This window comes from Arachis hypogaea, chromosome 18, assembly GCF_003086295.3.
Source record: "Arachis hypogaea cultivar Tifrunner chromosome 18, arahy.Tifrunner.gnm2.J5K5, whole genome shotgun sequence".
NCBI classification, from domain to species: domain Eukaryota; kingdom Viridiplantae; phylum Streptophyta; class Magnoliopsida; order Fabales; family Fabaceae; genus Arachis; species Arachis hypogaea.
The window spans coordinates 128,055,666-128,081,445 of record NC_092053.1 but is presented as its reverse complement, the minus strand read 5'-3'; the positions used below and the strand labels follow the sequence as shown (position 1 = coordinate 128,081,445).

The 25,780-nt window shown below is 36.8% G+C and overlaps 2 protein-coding genes across 7 annotated transcripts; both read right to left on the bottom strand.

The window, feature by feature from the left end:
* Positions 1 to 12,729: 12,729 nt before the first annotated feature.
* On the bottom strand, positions 12,730 to 16,491 carry LOC112772880 (serine/threonine protein phosphatase 2A 57 kDa regulatory subunit B' kappa isoform). The gene is made up of 3 exons (XM_025817892.3): positions 16,109 to 16,491; positions 13,746 to 15,039; positions 12,730 to 13,315 (listed from the first exon to the last, which is right to left on the bottom strand). Exons 2-3 carry the CDS (start codon positions 14,925 to 14,927, stop codon positions 12,986 to 12,988), a joined length of 1,512 nt encoding a protein of 503 aa, XP_025673677.1. The 5' UTR covers positions 14,928 to 15,039; positions 16,109 to 16,491; the 3' UTR covers positions 12,730 to 12,985.
* A 1,436-nt stretch (positions 16,492 to 17,927) lies between these two features.
* On the bottom strand, positions 17,928 to 25,194 carry LOC112772191 (probable RNA-dependent RNA polymerase 1). 6 transcript variants are annotated; one of them, XM_072224458.1, is made up of 7 exons: positions 25,007 to 25,194; positions 23,962 to 24,140; positions 23,678 to 23,827; positions 23,286 to 23,567; positions 20,787 to 22,639; positions 19,707 to 19,857; positions 17,928 to 19,006 (listed from the first exon to the last, which is right to left on the bottom strand). In XM_072224458.1, exons 4-7 carry the CDS (start codon positions 23,556 to 23,558, stop codon positions 18,203 to 18,205), a joined length of 3,081 nt encoding a protein of 1,026 aa, XP_072080559.1. In that variant the 5' UTR covers positions 23,559 to 23,567; positions 23,678 to 23,827; positions 23,962 to 24,140; positions 25,007 to 25,194; the 3' UTR covers positions 17,928 to 18,202. The 6 variants fall into 6 exon arrangements, with proteins under 6 accessions (XP_072080559.1, XP_072080558.1, XP_029151101.1 ...); XM_072224457.1 differs by lacking the exon at positions 23,962 to 24,140; XM_029295268.2 differs by having other exon boundaries at positions 23,286 to 23,827; positions 25,007 to 25,137.
* Between the last annotated feature and the right edge of the window lie 586 nt (positions 25,195 to 25,780).

The window sequence follows — 25,780 nt, the reverse complement described above, 5'->3', positions numbered from 1 at the left end:
TAGATTTTTGATACCACAACAACTCTTCTTGAAGAAGGACAGCATTCAGTTTCTGATGCAAAACTTGCTCTTTGATCCTAAGCTGTTGATCCTTCCGACTCTCCAGAGTAATCTGAACGTCGTTCAAAAACCTCTCCAACTCCCTTTTCTTAACAAAAATATTGCCAAAAACCTTTTTATTGAAGCTAGTTGCATCTTTTTGAACCTCCAACAAACATTTGACTACATCCGTAGCTCCTCTATTCCAAGCTGTATCAATAACATTCCTAAAAAGAGGATGAGTCATCCACGCAGCCTGAAATCTGAACGGACGATGGCCCTTGGTAGCCCTCTTTGCCATCTTGCACCTAGTGAATAATGGGCAATGATCAGAGTGAAGGCGCGCCAGCACCTCAGTATAAGCCTCCGGAAACATTAGTCGCCAGTCCTGGTTGATGACTGCTCTATCAAGCTTCTTGGCCACCTGCACCCCACCTTTCACCTTCCTATACCAAGTGAATCTTCTCTCAATAGCCCCCATATCAAACAGCCCACAATCCTCCAATGTTTCCACAAATTATTCTGCTCTGACAAGTCTAAATTGCCCCCCTCTAACTTCACTCTGCAACAGAACATCATTAAAGTCCCCTAACACAATCCAAGGTCCGTGGATCATATTAGCAATCCTTGTCAAGTCACCCCACAGTTCTTTACGCCGATGTATATGCGGATTAGCATACACCGCACTGCAGTAACTAGATGTATTGCCCATAGTGATTTCAAAACTGATATATTGATCAACTACATCCAATACTCTCACAGAAATATTTGAATTAGAACATAGAACCCAGATACCCCCACTATGACCATTAGCCTCAACAATACCAACACCCTGGTAACCTAGATTATTCCAAAAATATTTCATCCTCTCGAAAGCAATATGGGTTTCAAACAGAATGAAAAAAGTAGGGTGAAATTTATTCGCTAACTCCTTACTATGAACCCGGGCCAATTTATTAGAGGCACATCTAATATTCCAAAATAGAAAGCTTAAATCTAAATAATCCATAAAACAATTTGTATTGTAAAAAGGACCAACCTCAGTTGAAGTCCCTAACGAGATGATGAAGATCCACCATCATATCCCCCTGAGCCTTGCTTGTCCTTGTCCGGTTGTTGCCCGGTTTGTCTGTGTCCCTCCACTGACAACCCTTTCAATTTGCCGATTTGCTGCTTGCTGGTGTCGCCAAGGCAGTCCGGAGTCGACGGCGAATTCTGCAAAGAAGAAGGGCGCAACCTCTTGTGTCCGTTTTTGATAATGGCAGTAAAAGTCGGCACCGCAATGGAGACAGCTTTGCCCTTCACCCCTTGCTGTTTGGAAGATGCCATGCATGCCTTAGATCCGCTAACCGACCCGGGCTTCACCCCTGATTCGGCTCCTCTCATACGTAGCCCAAAGTCACAGTTCTGGTCCAATTTCTGATTTGAGCGCACCGGCATTTTATCTTTAGATGTTTGTTGGGCTTTGTCTGATTGACTCAATTTTCCTCTCCTTTTACCGCTGACTTTGGTCCAGCCAGCCTCATTTTCCAAATGCTGGGACCCCACTTCCTTCCCATGCAACGTATCATCTAATTCCTCCCCAATTTCTGCAACTATCACTGGCTCTTTGGGATTGCATCCAAATTCAAAAATTTTCTCTTTTGAGGCTTCCTGTGGCTGCACCACCCGGGCCGCCGTCTCGGTCACTGATGTTTCCTTTCGATCCACCCTTTCCGAATCTATTGGGGTCATTCTGCAGTCAGTTGCTGAATGCCCGAAACAATTGCACTTGTCACAAATAAGGTGTAAGCATTCATACTCCACCTTATATTCAAACTCATCGACAATCACACTCCGGACCACCGGCAAACCAAGATTAATTTGCACGCAAGCCCGAGCAAATTTTCCCCTCTCCGCCAACTTAGTAGCCAGATCCACCTTGACTGGTCTTCCCACAGCAGAAGCGATTCTCATCATGGCTTTATCCTGATAGTACCATATGCTCAAACCAGAGATTCGAATCAAAACTATAGTCTCCCCGAAAGTGTCCTCACAAGGTTTAAAATCTGGTGTCCATGGCTTGACCGCAATATAGTGACCGAAGATCATCCATGGCCCCCCTAGTAAAACCTTCGCTCGATCGTCCATGCGATCAAATTTAACGAGGAAGTACCCAAAACCCACATCCAAGATTTTATATCCACCGGTGATCCTCCATACCCCTTTCAATTTGTGAAACATGGCCGTGTAACTAAGGTTTTTTCTAAGAACCTTAATCACAATTGCTTCCTTGTATGGTTCAGAAAGGATGTTCCTAGCCTCTTCGGAGAAGCAAACTCTTGGAGGCATAGGATCTCCTTGTTTTCCAGTGACCACTGCCATGGAATCCTCATCTAGAGTTTCAGCACGATTTATCCCTGTGGCTACCGTAGAACCAATAACCTTGTCACGGAACGAAATCTTGGAAGTCACCCTGAAACTAAGGTCGCCCTTACTTGATCCCTCCTTCACACCTGATGCAAACCCTCCCACACTCTCCCCCTTATCTCTTTCGATGGCATGGCCATCTTCTTCACCGTGTTTCACCCTCAAATGCTCTCTCCCGCTCTCTCCTTCTCTCATTCTCTCTGAGTTAAGCGACGTCATATAATTGAATTTTTAAGTATGTAGTTTAAATGCTTGAAGTTCACTTATAAGCCGATGGAAAATAGAAGTATGTTACCTTTATTCTCAAGTCTAACTTTCTGTAATTTAAGTTTTCATCTATATTTCATAAAATTTCTAATTTGTCATTAGTACTCAATTCACCCCTCCTTTTAAGTATATTTATCTTGTACTTATCGACTAACATATATATATATATATATATATTCTGAGTAAGGTGAGCCAATTAGAGGTATGTCTTTCCCTGAGATGTCATGCTTGGGTATACTTTGGATTAGTAATGTGGAGTTGTACGTCGGCCTACCAAAACATGAAATGTGGGGTGGTACTTGTGAAAAACACTTCGACGCTCAAGTCAGTAAGTAATTCAAACTAAAGTATTAAACGACGGTTTCTCTTAATCGATGATGTTTTTCTATCAATGCTCTTTCTTTTTCTCCGTGTGTATTTTGCTTAGTCTTTCTCAGTTTATATATATCTCGGCTAAGTGAGTAACCATTTAGGATTATCTATTCAGTTACCTAAGTGTGCGGCCTTAATGTTATCAAGATCGTGGGTGGTTATTTTTTGAAAGTGACCTCCTTTGTTCACTAATTCACATTGATACTTCAGCCGTTGTTGAGTTATACAGACCGGATCACAACTCTCAATCTTGACCTATTGCTTTTAATGAAGGGGACAAGTTTAGCGTTTTAAGGATACATGTTTTTGGGAGAAGAAACATATAACTTCGGCAACGGGTCCGATCTATCATCCCCTAAGTTCATCCTATTTCCCTTCTATTAATTACAAGGACAAGGTTAGGAACTCACTTACTGAGATAACTGTTGTAGTAAGTGATTTGACATGAAGTCACATTATCCAATGTCATTATAGCCACTCGTTTGCAGCATATGGAGCATTTTCTACATCCAATGGTGAGATGATAAGGAATCTCCAAAGGTTGAAGGGTGTCTGGTGGTCTTTGGTGTTCAATTTTAACTTTCTGACAAGTTAGGCACTTGGAAACATGCAACACCACATCATTTTTCATTCATGGCCACCAGAACATTGTCTCTAGGTCTTGGTACATCTTGGTGCTTCCCGGATGGACGGAGAACTCGCTCTTATGAGCTTCCTCCAATATGCTCTGTCGCAAACCCCTGACATCTGGCACAATGATCCGACCCTTGAACCCCCACAACCCATCTTTATCTTCTGACACTCTCTATTGCTTGCCTTTCTCAATCGCCGGCAAAATTTTATACAAATCTTGGTCATTCTGATGAGCCTTCAGTAGTTCAGCCTTGAAGTCGCTTGAAATCTGTAACTGACTTAGGTATAAAGTCCTAAACTATTCTCTAATTCCCAGTTTCAATCCTTGGAATGCTTTCATCAATTCTTCCTCTCTTAGCATCATCCAAGCAACACATAGAGATTTCCTACTCAAGGCATCTACCACCACATTCACCTTTTCTGGATGGTAGTTCAACTCGAAGTCATAATTATTCAGAAGTTCCATCCACCTCCTCTGACGTATATTCTACTCTTTTTGTTCAAAGAGGTACTTTAAGCTCTTATGGTCTGAGAAAACTTGAAATTTCACACCATAGAGATAATGCCTCCAAATCTTCAAAGCAAACACAACGGCAGCAAGCTCCAAATTATGAGTTGGGTAGTTTCTTTCATGCGGCCTTAACTGACGTAAGGCATAAGCTACAACTTTATGATGCTGCGCATCCTAAACCCTTCAGTGATGCATCGCAGTATACTTCGAATGGTTCTCTTAGTTCAGGCAACACCAACACGGGTGCAGTAGTCAATCTCTGCTTTAATACTAGGAAACTCTCCTCGCACTCAGGAGTCCACACAAAAGGAACATCCTTCCTAGTCAGCTTGGTCAAAGGCAAAGCGAGCTGTAAAAACCCTTTAATGAACCTCCGACAATAACCCGCCAAACCTAAGAAACTCCTGATCTCCGTCACTGAAGTTGCTCGCTCCCAATTTATCACCGCCTCAACCTTAGTAGGATCCACTACTATTCCTTGCTTACTCACCACGTGACCAAGAAATTTCACTTCAGACTTCCAGAACTCACACTTGGATAGCTTGACATACAACTTCCTATCCTTCAGGATTTGTAGCACTGTTCGCAAGTGCTCTGCATGCTCATCCTCTGTCTTAGAGTAGATAAGAATGTCATCGATAAACATAACAACAAACTTATCCAGATATAGATGAAAAATCCTGTTCATGTAATCCATGAATATCACCGGAGCATTAGTCAGTTCGGAGGACATCACTGTGTATTGATAGTGGCCATAGCACGTTCTGAAGGCAGTTTTAGGAATATCCTCATCTCTGACCCTTATCTGATGGTATCCGGATTGTAGATCAATCTTAGAGAACACACTGGCTCCCTGTAACTGGTCCATCATGTCATCAATCCTTGGCAACGGGTATTTATTATTCACAGTAATCTTATTCAGCTGCCGATAATCAACACATAAACGCATACTCCCGTCTTTCTTCTTTACCAGTAACACTGGCGCACCCCACGGAGAGACACTTGGTCGGATGAATTTCTTACCCAACAGATCTTCTAGCTGAGACTTCAGCTCGACCATTTCTAGAGGTGACATCCTATAAGGAGCACTTGAAATTGGTCCAGCCCCAGGCACTAACTCAATAGCAAACTCAACCTCTCGATTAAGCAAAAATTCATCAATGTCATTGGGAAACACCTTCGGAAACTCACACACAATCGGAACTTGTTCCAAACTTTGATCATCACTCGAAATAGCCGCAGTTAACAACAAAATACCCCGACATTCGGCCCCAGAACAATTCACCATCATAGAATTCAAGTAGTAGTTATTCACCACCACCGGCCCTTCTGTGTCTTCTGGCATAAAACACACTGTTTTTGCCGAACAATCGAGCAGAACATGGTTCTTGAATAACTAGTCCAACCCCAGAATGAGATCAAGACCAGTCATAGGCAGACAAATTAAGTCATGCACGAACTCATGCTGTTGTATTCAAAATGGAACTTGGGGGCACTCTAATCTAGTCACCATAGGCTCGTGAGTGGCATTATACACCTTTAAATCATATCCAAGGACTACTATTTTCAATCCTAACTCATCAACCTTCTCAAATGCAATAAAAGAATGTGTAGCTCCAGAATCAAACAAGGCATTCAAAGTTTTACCCGCCATATCACAATTACCTCTAATCAGTGTCTTTGACCCCTCAGCGCCTACTGCAGAAGTAGTGTATACTCTCTATGGTTGCTGCACTCTACCTGTCTCATACCTCTTCTTCTCTGGGCAGCTATTAGCCAAGTGTCCAGGCTGTCCACAGGAATAACAGACTTTAGTCCCAAACCTACATAGCCCTGAATGGTACTTTCCGCATCTGTGACAACTCAAGTCCTGCTGTGGCTGATTCCCTGCCTTCTTCCCTGATTAGCATTGGCATTTGGTCTCCTAAAGTTGCCCTGCCCCTGATTATTCTGAGGGACAAAGCCACCACACTTGAACTGTCTGCCCCTGGGTGGAAAATTTCTCCTTGTAGTCCTCTGGAATGGCATCCTTATACTTTCTTTTTCTACTGCAGCCTTTCTAACACACTCCTCAGCCACCCTGCTCTTATTCACAAGTTCTGAGAACACCCGAATCTCATTAGGCGCTACAAAGCTCTGAATGTCACTTCGAAAGCCTCCTTCATACTTTATGCATTTCCACTCAACAAAGTCCTCAGGAGCTCCCTGACAAATGCGTGAAAAATGGCACAGTTTCTCAAATTTGCTTGTGTACTCAGTAATGGTCATCTGGTCTTGTTTCAGCTGAAGTAGTTCAAGTTCCTTGGCATTTCTAACTGAGCTGGGAAATTATTTCTTATAGAATTCTTCTCGGAACAACTCCCAAGAGATCACAATCCCATCAGGCTGCAGAATGCGCCTCATACCCTGCCACAAATGCTGAGCTTCACCTTGCAGCTGGTAGGTTCCAAACTCAACCCACTGTTTATCAGGAACCTGCTGAGCCTGTAATGCTCGCTCAATAGCTTGTATCCAGTTATCCGCATCGGTGGGGTTCGAAGTTCCTCTGAAGGTCGAAGGATGAACCTTCAGGAAAGAGGAAAGTGTCATAAGACCATTATCATCGTTATTGCCATTATTCCCATTATTTATTTGGTTTCCCAGGACTTCGGCTGTCGCTTGCATCGCCGCAGCCATATTTCCTAGAGCAGCCATGAAGTCTACAGGGTTAGGAATATTTCCTGTCGCTTCAGGCATAGCATTGCCTAGTCTGCCTCTACCTCGCTCGCGTCCGCGTCCGCGAGTCAACATTTGGTCCCTATACATACCAAACAAGTGATATCAAGTTGATCAGTCTCGATATCGCAAGTCTAGTACTTTAAGTCCCAAATGCATGCTCATGAACGTTTATGCCACATATATCAGTTAGATATCCTAATAGCACATAGACACACACATAGAGAATGCACAGAAGCATAATCAATCCGTCCTCAGGCTCTATAGGAATGAACTGCTCTGATACCATAGTGTAACACTCTACTACATAGAGTTTTACGCTTAAGTCGTAGAACAAAGGTAGTGTGGTGTTACAGACCTCTAATCAATAAAATATATACATATAATAGTGGAAAGAGATAATATACTAGGAGCCTTGAAAAATGTGTAAAACAAAATCACAAAATGAAAAGCGTAACGCTCGAGGAATAGAATTACTTGAGTGCTAAGAAACTTAAAAGTTAAGGATAGGAATAAGTGAAAGAGTAAAGAAAGCCAAGAATACATCATAATTAGCTCCTGACTCAGCCCGCGAAGTCAAGGCTGGCCGGAGAACATATATACATACATATACAGGTATCCCAAAATGTTCAAAGTACAAAATAAGACCCTAGCTCTCTCTCAACCTCTATGAGGAACAAAATAAACAAGTTTCTTAGAGAGCAAGCTAAGTACATAGGCACATATATAAATACAAACAAGAAACCCAAAATAACCCAGGGACTATTCCGCTTCAAAGATCCAGACGCCTAGCGAGGAGCCTCTCGACCTGCATCTGAAAACAACAACACAGTATGGGATGAGAACCGGAGGTTCTCAGCATGGTAAAAGTGCCACGCGTATAATAAATAAGGTCCTGAGAATGCCAGAGGCAATCATAGAACTCCGTCATATAATTGCAAAACTTAATTTTCTAAGCAAAAGCCATAAATAGGAGTAGGTAATCTAGACATTCCTAAACTTACTTAATTTTAAACCTAACATAAACACTAAACCATTTCACCCTTCCTCCGTCCCTCCGTCATCCATAATTCAGCAGAGACAAGCAACCAAACAAGTTCACGCACAAGTAAGAAGCAGATAGTGCAAGTAGCAAGTATAACAGGTAGCAGGATGTATATATTCAGTTAGGCATAACAATCAAAACAAACAAATGCACATGATGTATGCCTGTCCTATGGCTGATGAGGCTCATCTATCGGTTATCCAGCCAACCCGACAAGTCCGAAAATCTTAGATTGTCCCCCGTCGCATATCCCCAAATTCCTACCTTCCACTAATTACTAAGCTCACTGGTAAAATCTAAGGTTAACAGGGCAAAAATAGGGGTTTAGGGGTTCAAAACCAAGTTTAAATCTTAAAAACTCAGGTGCTGGAAAACAAGGTGTGTGCGTACGCATACACCTGTGCGTGCGCACAGCTAAAAAAGAAAGCAGAACGTGTGCGTGCGCACACCAGCCAGGAATCACTTGGTGTGCGTGCGCATCAGTCCCTGCGAGCGCCACCAACAGAAAACATATCCTGGTGCGTGCGTGCGCACAAGAGTGTGCGTACGCACACTTTCTGAAAACCACCAGGTGTGCGTGCGCACAAAGCGTGCGTACGCACAAGTAAATGTTTTGCTTCTATTGGGTGCGTGCGCACAACTGTGTGCGTGGGCACACACCAGAAAAACCTGATTCTGCTATAACAATCAAACTTTCAGTTTTTCGCACCGATTTTCCGGCGTCCATAACTTCCTCTACAAAATTTGGTTTTTCGCAACCTTTATATCAATCTCAAGCTTATCAAACATTCTTTAATTTAAAACAAACCCCATTTGCATCCAAAATTTGAGGAGTAAGTTATGGACTTCCAAAGTTCATCAAAATTTACTTTTTACCAAAAAATTACCAAACCCCACTTTTTACCAAATCCACATTCCTTACCCATAGAACCTGCACATTTGCCACATATCAAGCCCCATTTCATCAATACTATCTACTAACACATTAATACTCACACCAATTCATAAAACTCATACATTAATCAAAAATCCACCCCTTCCAACCATAAGCTTCCATTTTTAAAATTCATTAACTCATTTCCTCCATTCATTAATAACCACCCATAAATCACGTTCAACTAATCAACAAGCCATAACCACAAAATTTCATTAACATATATGTCAACAACTTCATCAACCCATCATTAATGATTCCAAGAACACATATTCAATAACACCAACAACTCATACTCATAAATTCCAACACAAACTCAATCATCAATTTATTCAACATCATCACAAAACTAATCATTTAATGTATTTAACCATTTCAACTTAACCTATGGTTCCCTAGCCTAAGTTTTCACAAAACCTTATATGTTAAACGCGCGAAACCTAAACAATGCATTGGCCGATCACCGCGTTTGGACCAAGGTAGCCTTACAAGTCACAACACGGCCCCTCAAGCTTTGAGAAACCAATCAAAATCTTAGCTCCAATCACCACCAAGCCTCCAAATGCTTACTTTTCAATTCCAATGCATGTATATAAACTTAATTCACACCTAATGCACATATATATTCCAAATTCAGATTTTACCTAATGAAATCAAAATTGAATTAAGGTTTAGGTGATTCTTACCGCACCCACACGCGTAGCAACTCAAACCCAATAAGCTCCGCAAGCTAAATCGAACCTAGAACACCAAATTGGCAAAATCTCACTATAGAATTTCAATTTCAAGAATAGAAAAGGGAGTAGAAATTATGAGATGGAATTGGAGCTTACCGGTGAAATTGATCCGACAGAAGTGTAGAGCTCGACGCGCTAGACGCGTAGCCGCGAACGGTGCGACGATCGGAACTCAAACGGGGAAGTTATGGTGGTTGGAAGGTTTGATGAGGGTTAGAGAGCTCTCTTCCTCCCCAAATCTGTTTGTTGGTGTTGTTGCTGAATGGGGGAGGGGGGGGAAAGGAGCTTCTACTCCTTTTAAGTTTTGGGTCCGGTTGGACCCACAGGTCCGATTTGGGTTTCAGTTCAACTGGTTCGATCCATTCGATCCAAATTTGGGCCAAATTTTTTGAAATTGGTATTAAAATTCTCGTTTTGAAAAGCTCTATCCTATTTTGATATTAGTTTCACATTTTTAATTTTTCTAATTAAAATTCGATTTATTGACTAATTATTTACCGATTTTAGCGGGTTTTACATAATCAATACTTAATATTTCTTTTTATAATTTAATATTTATATTTAAAAATACATTAAATATTAATAATAATAATAATAATAAGAAGAATGGACGGTAATGATAATATATATTAATTGAGTTAATTGCACTTTATTTTTTGTTTCCCTTAAGGCATTTAATATCAATCAATGGAGATACGAAAAAATCATTAATTCTTTATTTCCGTTAAGGCATTTTAATTACATTTGATTCTTTGTAATATATACCTTTCATTAATTTAATTATGATTATTCAAAAATCATGACTTTAATACCATTGCAAGCACAATAATGTATAAGTCAAGAAATTTTACAAGAAGTTGTGTTTATCATTGCAAATAGTATGGCATTTGAATTTGACCTTAATACAGTACCTATGGTAGAAGGTGCTGATGAAGAATTTGAACAACAGATGGACTCACCCAACGAGGTTGTTGTCAGTCAACCAATTTTCGAAAATATGGAAAACACACTAGCTTTAACGAGGTATGGTAATAAACTGATTTAAATTTATTTTTTGTGCTTTTATGTGCATTTATAATTATATTGTACTAACTAAGTTCATACACATAACATTTATACATTCATATACATAACATCCATAATTACATACAACTAACATCTAAAAATTAAATTCATGTTTATTAGATATTATATCTGTTACGATGGGTAACCGGAGATTATTGGGCAGGACTCGCTGGGTTGGCCCAATCGTCTATGGAGGGAAGCCTTCGGGCAGATTCGCGTCTTCAGGGCCTCCGTCCGACTTGTGAATACGAGTGAATGGGGGTGGTACCTGCAAAGACACTCCGATGCCTAAGTTAGCAAGGGCGTGAGCAGGCCTAGAGAGTATTGGGACTTAGAGATACCTGAGGAATGTTAGTGTATTTATAGTGGTGATCCAATAACCACCGTTGGAGTAGTGCCACCTTTTTAGGTGGATAACCATCCTTTTATTTAGGGATTGTTGGGATATGGCTTCTAGAAGTGGGTTGAGAGATTTTAGGGGCAGTTACTTATTTAAGTGAGTGTTTATCTGCCAGCTAATCTTCGTCCCCGACTTCTTTAGAGCAAGTCGTAGTGAGAACCGACTTCTTTAGGGGAAGGTCAGTGTGGGGTGAGGCTCAATCCTTCGGACTGGGTCTTTTCGTTTGGACCTGGGCTTTAGTGTTGGGCTAGGATATGAACAATATCCATACACATATCATTTTTTAGTTATTGTATAAGTAACTATAAAGTTAACATAGATGTTTTTAAATTTTATCATAATTGAATTTAAAAAAATATCAAATTCTTAAATTAATTTATTCGATTGATAAATTTATTCATAACATCCATAAATTCATACACATAACATCCATTATTTCATGTTAATAACATTCATAATTTGTACTCATAATATTCATAATTTCATACCTATGATGTCTATAATTAATAAATTTTTATAATTAATATTAACAAATTTTAAACTATACATCTTATTATATTTTTCAAATTATTTCATATGTGCACTAATAGGTCATGATTTTAATTATTTTAATATTTTTATTTAATATTCATATGTATAATTATTTATTGATTTTAATATGACGAGTTAATAATTATTTTTAAAAATTTATTTTTTAATTTTATTTTTTATTTTTAATAATCTATATGTAAAATATAAGTTGTATAGTAAAAATTATTAAAAATTTTTAATTTAATTTTCATATTTTTTGCAGAGAATTATTGCATTTTAATAGATAATAATGTGATTAAGAGATGTTAGGAATTTGATTTAGGAAAAATTAAAATTAATTTTGGAAAAAACATTACTGACTCCAAACATGCAGCAAAATAGTAAGTGATAAGAAGGATAAGTGATAAGAAGGTGTATCTCACTTACTTATCAAGAAAATGGAAATTTTTATGTGACATTTTTATATTGTAATTATTTTTTGACTACCTAGCATCCCTCCATATTTATCATCTCAGCAGCTTCATTTTTTTTATCCATCAAACCAAAACACAAGTCTAATCTTAGTACTCTTGTTCTTCCTGCCATGCTCCGAAGTCCCAACTCCTCCACCCATCAGCAGCATTGTCGCCTAAAGAGTAAAGTTGTGTTCGATCTTTACCCTTACTACCTTCACCAGGCCACCACCACTCTCATCACGACCTGTCACCTTCAACCTCCTCAGCTGCCGAAATAGGGCCGCCATGACAACAAGCAATGGGAGGAAGAGCAACTCCGCCCCAAAACCACCCTTACTTTGTTCATAACGACCACATCACAAACTCCACCGCCCACCATGAATCCTAGCATAGTCTATTTTAAACTTTTATATACAAGTGCTTTGAGAAGTAAAATAAATAAATACTCTTACAAAGACATCTTCACATAGAAATGTTGTCAACGTCATTGGGAGTATCAAAAAAAAAAAAACATAGTGCTAAGGAATGGAAAATCACGCAGAGATGATTATGGAAATAAACTTTTTGATCTGCGACATGGTCCCTTTTTTCTCATCAGTTTAATTAGAAGTAAAAGTTGCATCAATACGTTAGAAAATTAGCAATCAAAACCGTTATAATTACAACATTTTTTGGCTACTGCCAGGCCTAAGAAGCATCAAAAGCGTGATATATATAGGACCCCAAAAACAGAAGCCACTCTCCCAATTATAGTCATTTCCACTATTAACAGGGAGGAGGAAAAAAATTAAAAAATAAATGAATGAAAGAAAAAAGATGTAATTGAGGGTCTATGATACATACAGTTTTGTAAGGTTATCAAATTGGAGACACTAAACTAAAACAGTTGTGTTTCCAATCTCTGGTCGGACACCAGCCGCTTTCTCGAGTTGTTTCCATGCTTCCTTCCGCTTCTCGGCTTCCGAGCTTTGCCTTGCTTCTTCCTCTTTGAACCGAGCAAGGCACGAAACGTACAGCTTCTCATCCATCTCTACAAATATCTTCCTAACATTGAGAGTTAAGTTGAGAACTGCCTGGTTCCAATGGGCTTGACAATTCCTATCTAATGCCGGTAATATGATCGGCAAGATTACCTGACGGTTGTGAGCGATCAGGTTGACGATGTGGTCGTTGTTCCACAAGAAAAGGGCTCTTTCAGCTACCTGAAACAATTCATAAGAAAGATAGTTGTGATTCCAATGGGAGATTCAAACAACTATGGAGAGCTCTAAAGAAATAATATGAACACTTTAAATGCTGCAGCCCAAAACTAACACAAGCTAACAAATAAGGACCAGCAGAGAATAATTCTCGGATGGATACTTCAGTTTTTCATAATGCTCGATTTATGGTGAAAGAAATACTATCGAGCTCTTAAGCCGAAATGCAAAGAATGCCTAGAAGGGAAAAAGCTAGCATCCACATTGAGAATATGCAAACCAGGGTAGGGTGTTCAAATTCCTCCACATTTTAGACAAGTAAAAGTGCATGCATTCAATTCTCACTAAAAAGCCTAGCATAGGATTAAGGGGATAACAATAACCGAGGTATCAGCAAATGGATTCAGTATAACTCAACAGTTAACAGTTGCACCTGAAAATGAGAACTTTTAATGCAGCATCCAATTCGCCAAAACAACGGCAGCATGACCTTCTGGAACTCTACCATGTTAATCACTTCCAGAATTTCTTCCAATTCACCAAGGAACATCACCTCCTTCTGACTATTGGTTATAGGCCAATATTTCAACAATCCTCTAATGACGGTACTCGCCAACTTTGGCTCTTTCTCTATAAATTGAGTGATGCAATAGGACAATTGCTGGTAGTATACCCCCAGGGATTTGGGCTTGTGCAAGGGGATCAACACCCTCCATAAGAAGATCTTGTGCTCCTCCTTCAAAGGCAAAGCAAAACCACTAATTATGCTTCCAAAGATCTCTAACAACTCAGCAATCCCATTGTGCCTCTCAGTTTCAAACACAAACCTAAAGAACACATTGTTAATGGACTTTCTTATGTAAGGCCTGTGCACCATGAATTTACCATAAACCCTATGCATTATGGTTTTTAAGCAATCCCTCTCCCTAGGATCCTCTGAATCAAACAACTCTAGCAATCTCGAAATAAATGAACAATCAATGTATTTCTTTGCCACCTTTGCATCAAGACAAGGGGAGCTAACAAACTTAAGCAACAAGTCATACACAATTTGCAAGTGTGGCCAAGAAGGATCAAAAGATGGCTCATCATCATCATTCTCGCCATCTCTGCCACCGGATCCACCGGACAACTGCCGAGACCGGTAATTTGGTGGGAAAACACGGAATAAGTTGATGGCACACATTCTACACATTGCTAGAATAGCCGGCTCAGTGAATTTAATAGAGCCAGAAGCTACAAAATCAACGAGTTCAATCAAAGTTCTTCTTTTTATGTCCTTTTCGACAGTGTTTTTACTTGGGTTGGTGAAATCGAAGGTGACACAACAAAGGTTGAGCTTGCTAACAAAGAGGTTCATCTTCTCCAAGGGTGGAACATCCTTGAAAGGGATCAAGGCTTCAATCCCTGAAATGGCGCTTTCTGGAAAAATAGAAGACGCCCGCTTTGCGTTGGAAGAGCTGCCACGGTCTGTATGGTGGTTTTTACCAGCGGCACGTGGGGATTCGGGGATGTCCATGGAGGAGCTTGGCTCAGAGGATGAATTAACTTGGCTTGACTCATCAGCATCGAGCTTCTTGTTGCGAGGGAGCTTGCTGAGGAATTGCTTGAACATTGTGCCTACCTAGTTGGTGAATCTGGTAAAGTTAGAATCTTTTTGAGGAACCCATCAAGGGTAGAATCAATACAGGTCGAACATTTTCGGTTTGGAACTGTGGTTAGCCAACCTGGTATGAAATAGAAGAGCAATGTTTTTAGTCCTGGCATAATCCAAATTTCTAAAACTAGAAATATCACCCATTATATACTATATCATGCGTTATTTATCACAGAAATTTAAGCACAAATCACATTGCTTTAAAAATTAACTCTCTATTTAGAAAAATTGAAATGCGGGGTGAAACTCCAAATCTCGTAAAGATAAAGACGTTGATATCAATATATTGAAGTCAAATTATTGAAATTCCACTTCTCAAGAGTTGTCCACCATCACATATGTACATGAGCTGAAGGGTTATTTCAAATAAACAAGTGCAGTTGATGCTGAAGTTTAAATGGAAACAAAGGTTGACACATATTGAAAGTAGACATTGCAAATGCATTGGAACTTGGAAGCTAAAACTTCAAGTTGTTGAAGTTTAAAACCATCATAGGACCTATGCTTCTTCTAGTTCACTTTAACAATCATCAATCCGTAAAATGATTACTAACACAATGTATTGATTTGAACAAGGAAATAGATTATAAAAATAAGAAAAGCTCCTCATATCACCGGACATCCCCATTTATCATATTTACCTTGATGAACCACATTCAAATTAAAAAAATAAATAAATAAAAAAAGAGAAGAGAACTTACACTATATTTCACCAAGTTTATACTTCATAATTCTCCGAATTATTCTGTTAATTTCTAAATAAAAGATTTCAAATTTTTTATATCTTTGATATTCTTAAAAAAATAATATATTTAAATTTGTACTCATTTAAATATTAAGAGAATAATTAAGAATATAAATTAGCACTCTCAAACAAGTTATCTCATGCAAAATAACGCCAATATGCAAGTTGATCAAAACAATGAATTTTATACTAACACCAATCCATACAAATGTAACATGACAAAAGTTTCCAAATAAAAAGAGTTCGTTTTGTTTTACCATAAAAATCTTCAAAAGATTAATCATTTGAAACCACATTACACATAGATATGACAAGATGAAAGATTAATCATGGAAACAAATAGAACTAAAAAGAAAACATCTATCAGAGGCAGTTATGGAGAGATGCAATGTACCTTATGGATTTTGTTTTCTTTTTCTTCCGTGAAAGGGGAAGAACAAGGTTGCAAGAACCCTATATCTCGTTCATGGAAGGAATGCGGGAATTACGTCTGATTTGAAGAGATTCATTTGGGGAATTGGAATGCGTTGTGGTGAATTCGCGAATTTGAAGCTTGCAATGGTGAAAAATCGATTATTTTTCAAGAATAATGATGAGTAGAAGAGAAATAATTAAGTGTGCATTTGCATATCACGATTTTTTTTTTATAATATTTTTCTGTTTAGTCGCTGTGATTTTTTTTATAATATTTTTTCTTTTTGTTGTGTTAATGTTAATGAATAATGATAATGAATCATCACCATTCACCACCATGAAACTCAGAAACTTAACAAGGCTATTATTACAGGTGTTTCTTTCTAACCTTTATATGTTCATATCTTTTTTTCTTCATCTTATTTGTGGCAGAAATAATAATTAAAAAATATCAAATAATAGTTGTCATTCAAATTAACCACCCATACTAGACTACTCCTAAGTCCTAACTACTTAGATTTTAATGATTTACTTTTTAATAATGAGGTAAAATATTTTTTTTTTCCTAAAGGTAAAAGTTTTACATATATTTTTAATGTTTGGTTTAATTTAATTTTATATGTTTGAAATAACTTTTAATTTTATTATTTTTAATCTTTTTATAATTAACGTGTAATAATTTTTTATCAGTTTTACCTATCATCAAATGCAAATTATCACTATCATTTTTTTTCTTTTTCTACTTCGATGACCCTGTTATCTTACCAAAATCAAACCGATCTAATTTAATTAATTTTAGTTCCAACAGGTAATCGAACATAATCAAATTTTATCTATCTTTGTTTAAATTGGATATTGAATTCATCCTTGTAAAAGACTCCCAATCATTACTCAATAAGATATAATGAAACATTTAAAATAATAATAAAATATTTTAAATATTAGAAACAAAATTAAACTAAGGTTAAAGATTAAATTTATTGTACTTATAACTTATTTGTATTGGGATCTTTCTATACATCTAAATATTTTTATCAACTAATTCCAATTAAATTCAAATCCAACAAACTGACATGCGCAAGGAATCACACACTTTTTAACCGAAATTTGTTAACCGCGATGCAAAAATTTTTTAATTTTGACACAATTTTTTTAATTTTGATGCTAACTTTTTATAAGATTTTAAACTTGATGCTGTCATTTCTTTTTTTCTTCTTATTTTTCTTCTTTCTTCTTTGTTCGTGTAAAATTTCTGTATTTTTATTTATAAAGTTACGTGTTTTAGTTCAAAAGCTTGTTGTGTTTATTGTCAAAAAAGATAAATAAAAAAATAAAACAAAAAATTGTGTAATTCTTTCATCTTCTTTGTTTGATTTTTTTTATTTTTATTCTTCTTAAAAGGTAAAATAATAAAAATTATAAGAGTATAGAACAAGAAAAATTATGAGAAATAAGAATTATTTAAAAAAAATATAAAAAAATAGCACCTCTTACCTATAACATAAAAATTTCTTAATTTTGATACTTAAACTTTACAAACGTGACGCATAAAATAGAATGCTACACTTTTTCTTTATTCTTTTTTAGAAAAAGACGACAACATTAAGAAAAAGAAAAAAAAGAAAGAAAAAGGATAATGATGATAATAGACGAAGAGGAGGTGATAATAATGATGATAATAATAATGGTGATGATAATGAAAAAAGAGGAAACCAAAAAAAAAATAATCTTACGAAAAAAAATTAGCATATGTAAATTCTTATTTGGTTAGACTTAGTTAAAAAAATAGAAGAGTTAGGTTGTCTAACATTTCTGTCTTTATTATAACCCATCGTGTGGGAATTGACCTGCGTTATTTCCCAGACATTACATATAAGTGAAATAACACAGGATATATTAACACATCTGCAACTACAATGTCCACACACAATTTCTCTTATTCATAACATACTCTTCATCATCATATCTACATACATGTACAATATTCACACCCTTAAATTACTCACAACATAGAAAATAAAGAGGAGCTGCATGCTCCACAGCAGCAGAGAAGGGCAGAATTGTCAATTCCAACTCAACCGAGAAACCTATCCTCCATTGAAAGACTATAAGACCTTCTAATGCAGGCTTTCTCCTTCTTGATTTGAACAAGTTGAGGGTAAACACACCATGGGAAACTTAAAAAATGGCCCCTATTCATGCCTTCATTATAGAGACCATAGTAATCAGGATGATAAGTAACATAATACCATGCAGAAGCCTTTGCATAGGCATCATCGCCATCGCCATCGTTGAACCATGTTCGAGCCTCTTTCCTTAGAGACCTCACAGCTGCATTAATTGCATCTGAATCCCTCTGTTTGCTGAAAGATTTTGACATTTTCATGATATTCCCGCCAAAGATTTCGGCTTCTGTCTTGACCCCATAGTAGTCCATCAAATTTCCCAGCATATAGTCATAGTTGGTTTTGTGAAAGAAAGCATCATCAACATAATCCATAAAACCATCAACTTCCATATCAGGGTCATATGACTGTATAGCCACTTCCCTAGTAAAGGATGTGGTGATCGAGCTGGCACTCGTTGCGATTCCTCGCACTTCCCTGAAAAGCTTTCCTATAACATTCTGTGAGTCATAGGACGGTTTATCAAGCTTCTCCATAAAGTCTGGATATTCTTTTACATAAAGTTCGCGAGGAATAACGGCTGGAACACCAGTTTTTGGAAAGTCAACTGCTATTGAAAATAGCTTTGCTAGCTTGAGACATGGTTCCGACATTGCTTTTAACGGCTCTCGATCCGCAAAGACAGTGTGTGCATTGGCAATTATTCCTAGACTGTCATTAACTATGTAGTTTACAAAATACTCCTCAATATCCTGTATCAAGTGATTGAAAAAAATTGAAATAAAGCGAGAGTTGTGACTATAAGATTTAGATGCACTCAAGATTTTTTTGTGGTGGAAATAACACAATGTATGGAGTGTGTATTGGTAAGGAAGACACGAAGACGAACTCAGACCATACTGCAAGTTAAATGGATTGAGTATTACTAATAATCTAATATCATAATAAATACTAAAGAAATAGAGATATCTAAGTTATAGTTATAGCTTCGTGGATGAAAAAGAGAAATGTTTTAGGTGTAATTTGTGATAAAAGAGACCAAGTGACTTTTGAGGCTAGATTTTGGTTTTTCTGAACAAGTCTAGGTCTAGCTACATATGCAAAACATAACTAGTATTTATGAGATTATTGTTGAACACTTTTGACTTATGGAATGACACTAGAAAAAAATAACAAATTGACATAAATTCTAATTTAGAATGAGTATTGGATTTAGATAGAGAGTAAGTTAACAATAAAAAATGGCAGAAAGAAATGACTAGTTGGATGAAATCAAGTTTTTATAACATAATCAGTATTGAAGTGAAACCTTGGATGAATGTGACAACATAATCCATAGCAACAGCAGAAAACGTTGAAACACGTTTAAAGATTATACATAATAGCAACATAAGATTTCAAACCAAAAATAATATCAAATACAACAAAGATAGCAATATCGAAGAACGATACCTCGATCATGACATCATGATCCAGTTCCTTACTTGGAGCTGCAGTATAGTCCATTGGTTCGATTTCACTTGATGGAATCAATTCAGGGTCCCAAGAAACAAAGTAGATATCGCCATCCAAATCACTTCCCGAACACTCATTTGGATGAGGCCTTAGAACAAAAAACAGTTATTGATGGCCACATGCAGAAATTTACAGAAGCATTTATGAATGGAAATAACTTTCTCAAGCATATTTAAAGAAGACCAACTTTGATGTACCATTTCAGATCATGTATAATGATATGTGATTTGAAACTCATAAGCATTTGACTAACATATCTAATAAAGACAAACAATATGGATGCCTGAAAGAATGTGTTAGCTGCAACTGCATTGCAGCTTTTTTTTTCTTTCATTCTTACTGATTTACTCTCTTCTTTTCTTTACCCCCAAACTGCATTGCATGCAGGTCTTTTTCTCCATCATTCTTTCTCTTTTATCATTTGTCCCCAAAACTGCATGGCAGGTTCTACTTATAACTTTTGAAAATTTTCAAATTAAGTGTCTCTTCTGTTTTTTTGTTGCAAATTAAGTGTCGTTTTTAATTTCAAGAAATTATTAATGGAGGGAAAAATTTATACTAGGGAAACTTTTGTCTTTCTTTTCTGATTATTACATTTTCAATAAATTCAATAGTTGTATAATAATCATGCACACCTAAAAAGATACAGTTAATTTGAAATGGAAAGAGTACCAAAGATAAATAGAAGGCAGTCTCTTAGAATGAATGGAGTTCAGAAACTGATAAAAGTAACAGAAGCATGGCCAATTTTCAACACGTAAAACTAGCAGTTCATACTTCATAGCATTATCATATTTATTAAAAAATTATTCTCCATAATTTTGCAGCCGTGCAGCTGCCTAATACATAATGCACCTGATCGAAATAAATATTCATGGTAAAGGCAAAGTAGGTATTAATTATTTCATCAAACTTGTTTTAAGACTTGGACTGCACTTAACATATAGATGATACAGTATCTTATGAGATAGTGTTTACCATAAAAACAATGATTGAAATATTAAGAAATATAAGTACCTGTGTCCTTTCTGAGGGAAAACAACACAATCTATCATGTGATGCAAGGCTGGTACATTCACAGCCTTTAGAACGCGCACATCTCCTGGGTGCAAGCAGGGGTTTTTCGCCACTACTACCTTACCATTGACTATGTAAGATCTTTCACGACCATATGAAGAAGAACTAAGGTTAGAGAATTGAAGAAACACCTGACCATATTCTAGGCTTCCAGTTTCATCAAGACAACCCATCATTGCTCGTCCATTTGGAATAAGGATCCTAGTCTTGATTCGCAATTCCAAAAGTTTTGATGCCCTGAATGTTTGCAGCATCATTGATAGAAACGGTTCTTCGTTCGGCTTGTAGCCACAGACGAGCATCTCCTTTAGAACATTACTGATTTCCCCAGTGTACATCATGTCCAGAGCCTCGTGTGCCTTTGATGAATCTGTTAATATAGTATTCAGTTGATCAACAGCCTCTTTCTGTTTTTTCTCAAAAACTTCATCCTTGATGCCAAGAGTAGATAACAGAGAAATCAACTGACGATTTAGATAACAAGGCTGAAATTTACTACATGCCAAAACATCCAACTTTGTGTTATCTGAATCATACTTCAGCATACTCCTCCTCAGTGATAGCTTTGCTGCCGATGTTGGGTCGACAGCCACAACTCCTTTGTATCCGCCATATCGGATCTGAAAGGCGGACGGGGTAGAACTGTAACCACATTTTTTAGCAACCTTCTTGGCAAATTCAAGAGATATCTTTCCAATTCCATCAGAGAAGACATAGCCATTAAACTCTACATCAGGAATAACTTCAACTTCATCCTTCTCAACACTTAGTGTTTCAGTAGATGAACCAAAAGATTGCCCCAGCCTAGCAGCATATTTGGCCACATTTCTAATACGATGAAAATCTCCCATCCATTTCCTGATATATGCAGCAGTACGTCCAGTTGCTGTAGGAGCAAACATCCAAAGAGAATTTTCCCGCAATTGACTTGACGAGAAAGCTAGAAATTCAAACTTCTTGTCACCAATAGTAATGCCATCTCTAAGGATAGAAAGAATTCTTGTGTATATTTCAGTCTTAGTATTCACAGAAGTACGTTGCGACAAATCAGTAGAATACAGTTTTTCTAACTCTTCATCAACAAATGAAACACGCAGGAAGTTGTCAATATCCTGCTGGAAATGGCGGAGAACACGATTTGAGACATTAATCTCTGGACCATAAAAATACACCTTGCAGGGTGTAATCTGAACCCTCTTTACATAGACCAAACCAGTATCCAAGGATATCGCAGGTGATCGAAGAGGCTTCCCTGATGCATTGCTGGAATTGTACCTTCTGTATTGATCACTCAGCCACTTTATGGGATCATAACAGCACTCCTTTGAATAGGATATTTTTTCTAAAGCATGTTCTATATATTCAAGCTTCACTCTGCATGGATCAACCCAACGATAAAAGCCATCATCAAGTGACGGACCAGCAAGACACCCATGTTGAACCAGTGAATTAACTTTGAACAAGATGTCATATGGTATTTGAGTGCCTTGTGGAGGAGTAACAATTGGAACAAGGCCGAGAATGCTAGAAAAAGGAGCTCCTGTCTCTAAAGTGAATGGCCTCTCACTTTCCTCATAATAACCAAAGTTTTCCCTGAAATCTGGAAAATGTTGGCCATCTGGAAGCTCTATAACTATAGCAGTAGACTGGCCAATACAATTGCAAGGTGTGAAATCTATTGCTCGAATCCATTGGTCATTGGAGCCATCTTTATAATAGTTGAATAACGGATCATCATATATATCTCCCAAAGTATATTCTTCTTTCTCAAAAATACGGGGAGCACCAAGTAACTGCATTTGAAGAAAAAGTAAAGATGTTCATCATAAGTCATGCATAGAGCAACCATAGCAACATGCAATTACAAGGTAAAAAATCCCACAAAAAGAGAAAGGACAAAAATTCGAGAGAAAATATTTCGGCTTTCTAAGTCATATCAACATGGTAAATTCTGAAACATATTAAAAAAGAGAAAAGTTCCAATAAGTAATAACACGCTTGACATCAAATTTAAACCTTATGCACTAGATGAATTGGTCCGAAAAATAGTTGCGAGGATGGTCGAAGGTTTACACATAGTTATAGATGAAACGAAAAGGAAAATAGTAAGTGAGAATTGTCAGTGAGATTTCTAAAGGCTACTCTCCTCATTATATGTAGTTGTTGCCTGCTTGCAAGAGAGATGGTTTATACCTGTTTGTTTTAATAAACATACGAAGATTGCTTGTTACTAGTTTGAGTTATCACTTCAGGTTCAGTTCATTGTAAATTTTTGGTAAACGAGGTACTCCAGCAATGTATTTGTTATGTTCCATGGGTAGGAGAGTGACTATAAGGGGTAACTCCTGTTGGAAGTTACATTTTTCCACTATAATAAAAATGTTACTTAAATCCGAAGAATAGATTAATACCAATAACGATAAGTTTAGATTTAAGAACCTGAATCAGGAGATAATTATCAGTTTCATCTCGGGGTTGATGCAGCTCAATCTTCCAAATATTGTCATAATGAAGCTCAAGTTTATATTCTGAATTGTTATGGGAAAGAAAGAAATGAAACTTTCTCATTCCAGACCCGAAACATAAACGGACATCCATATTTCTCCATAAAACAGAGATCCTTTCCTCTGAGAGCTGACAGCCGAAATGCAGTTTCACATTGTTCAAACAATGCTGAGAGGATCTTGGCTTTGGCACAATATCTTTCATCATTTCCCTAGCCTTCAGACGAGAATTTCCAAACAACAACTTTTTGGTAGCTTTAGACATCATGAGTGAAGCATTTCTTGCAGAGATAAATTGAATAATTGCAAATATCCTTTGATCCTTACCTTGGCTTTGTCTTATCTTAACAGCAAATACAGTTCCTTCACCAGTAATATGTTCCACATATGTCTTTACATGGTCCACAGTAACATAAAATGGAAATCCAGACAACTCAATTGTTTTACCCATCCTTCATACGCACTCTTTTGCCTTTCCTGAATAGCAGTAACAAAAGGGAACACTAACATGATGCTAGATCATCTATTTTAAACAGTTAATTTAAATTTGTCAGCATATTCAAATGACATCCAAAATATTACGAATTCAAATCCATTGAAATTTTATTCACATTGGCAAACTTGGATAGATGACAATTGACTCGGACGCTGGAATGCACGTTCCACGCCAATTTGTTTTCAAGGGAAACCTTTCACTGCTTTTGACAAATTAATTTAAAGACAGCCATGTCTGTAACAACTTCCACACTTTTAATGATGAAAATTTATCCAAAGAACCTATCAGTTCAGGCTGTAAGTTTTTGAAACAAATCAGATGTTACTTAACTTAATGACTATAATATATAAAATGACTTTACTAACTAATCAATGATCAGCTATCAAGAATATAGATAAGTATCTAGTTTTCAAAACACAAGGTCTCAATCTAGCAAAAAAGTTTCAACAATGTCAATGAGTGCAACCTGCAGAAAATGTCAATGAGTGCGTTTGGTTTGTTTCATTTTCTATTTTTATTTCTAGTATCTTTTGTTTTCTAGATCTTGTGGAGGAAAAAGAGAAAATAATAGAAACAACAAAATCCAATTTCTGATTTCACCTCCTATTTTTTTTTTTCCACACAATTCTGAAAACAGACAGCACCGAGAAGTGAAAACAGAAAATGAAAACGCAAACATTCATGACTCTCTTAAGATCCAATTGCAGTCAATAAGTGCAAATGAGTCAAGAAATAAAACAAAAAAAATACAGCTGAAGCTCAAGAACACCTTTTATGTATAGAAAAAGAAGTTACACATACTAGACTCACTGGCTCATGAATAAATGTAAAGAACGTAAATAAATAATAGTCTTTATTAAAATGATTTGGATAAACAAACATGAACAAGCTTGGCTTAAATGGCTTCAAGATATTTACGAAATTAGGATGCATGTTTCTGCTTTTCGGACAAAAAAATCAGCTTGTTCACTGAAAAATTCACTTTTCACACGTAACGAATTATAAATGTGGAAAAAAATAACACAAAACTGAACCGCTAACTAAAGAGTGACGAACTTGAGTGAAATTTGAGCATTCGGAAGCGATTGAAGAGCATGATGATGATGATGAGGCAGAAGGAAAAAGAAGAGACAAGAGAATGAAGTAACAGAGAAACTGACCAAAGAATGAAGATGAAAATTGCGAGGAAGAAAAGGATCGTCACTGGTCAATGGCGAGTCAATAAGGCCACTTCTACTTTCACTCTGCTTTACTACTCAACACCCAAAATTTGCGTTCCAAATTCCAATATATATTGACTTCGTGACTAAGTTAGTTAATGAAGGTAAAGCTCGTTCATTTCCGAAATGATTTTTTTTGTTTGGTGACTTCCCAAATGATCTATGAAGTACATGCACTTAGTTGAGTTATCGTGTTTGCGTATCGGACACGACACTTTGCTGTGTCCAAATGTGTCTTAATAAAAAATAAAAAAATCTTTTTCGAACACGCTTGAAAAATATTTAAATACCATCACGTGTCCGCGTGTCCAGTCTTATTCTTAACATATATTCTTAAAATAAATTTAGATATAGTATATATTATTATTTATTAAAACAAAAATATTTTAAATACTTGATATAATTAAAATAAGACATTAAAAATAATTAAAAATTTTAATTTATATTTTAATATCAATAAAATATCAAAATATCATTACAATTTATCTAAAAAATACTTTATATTTTATATATATATGTGTCCCCGTGTCATGTAAGATTTTAAAATTCGCGTGTCGGCGTGTCCCGTGTCATGTCATGTCCCGTGTCCGTGTCAGTATCCATGTATCATAGCAAATGATTTTAAAATTCAAAATATCTTTATCTACTATATATTTATTTAGGCAGTAAAGTTAGTTGAAAACCACTAGATAATTTGACATGTTTGATAAATTG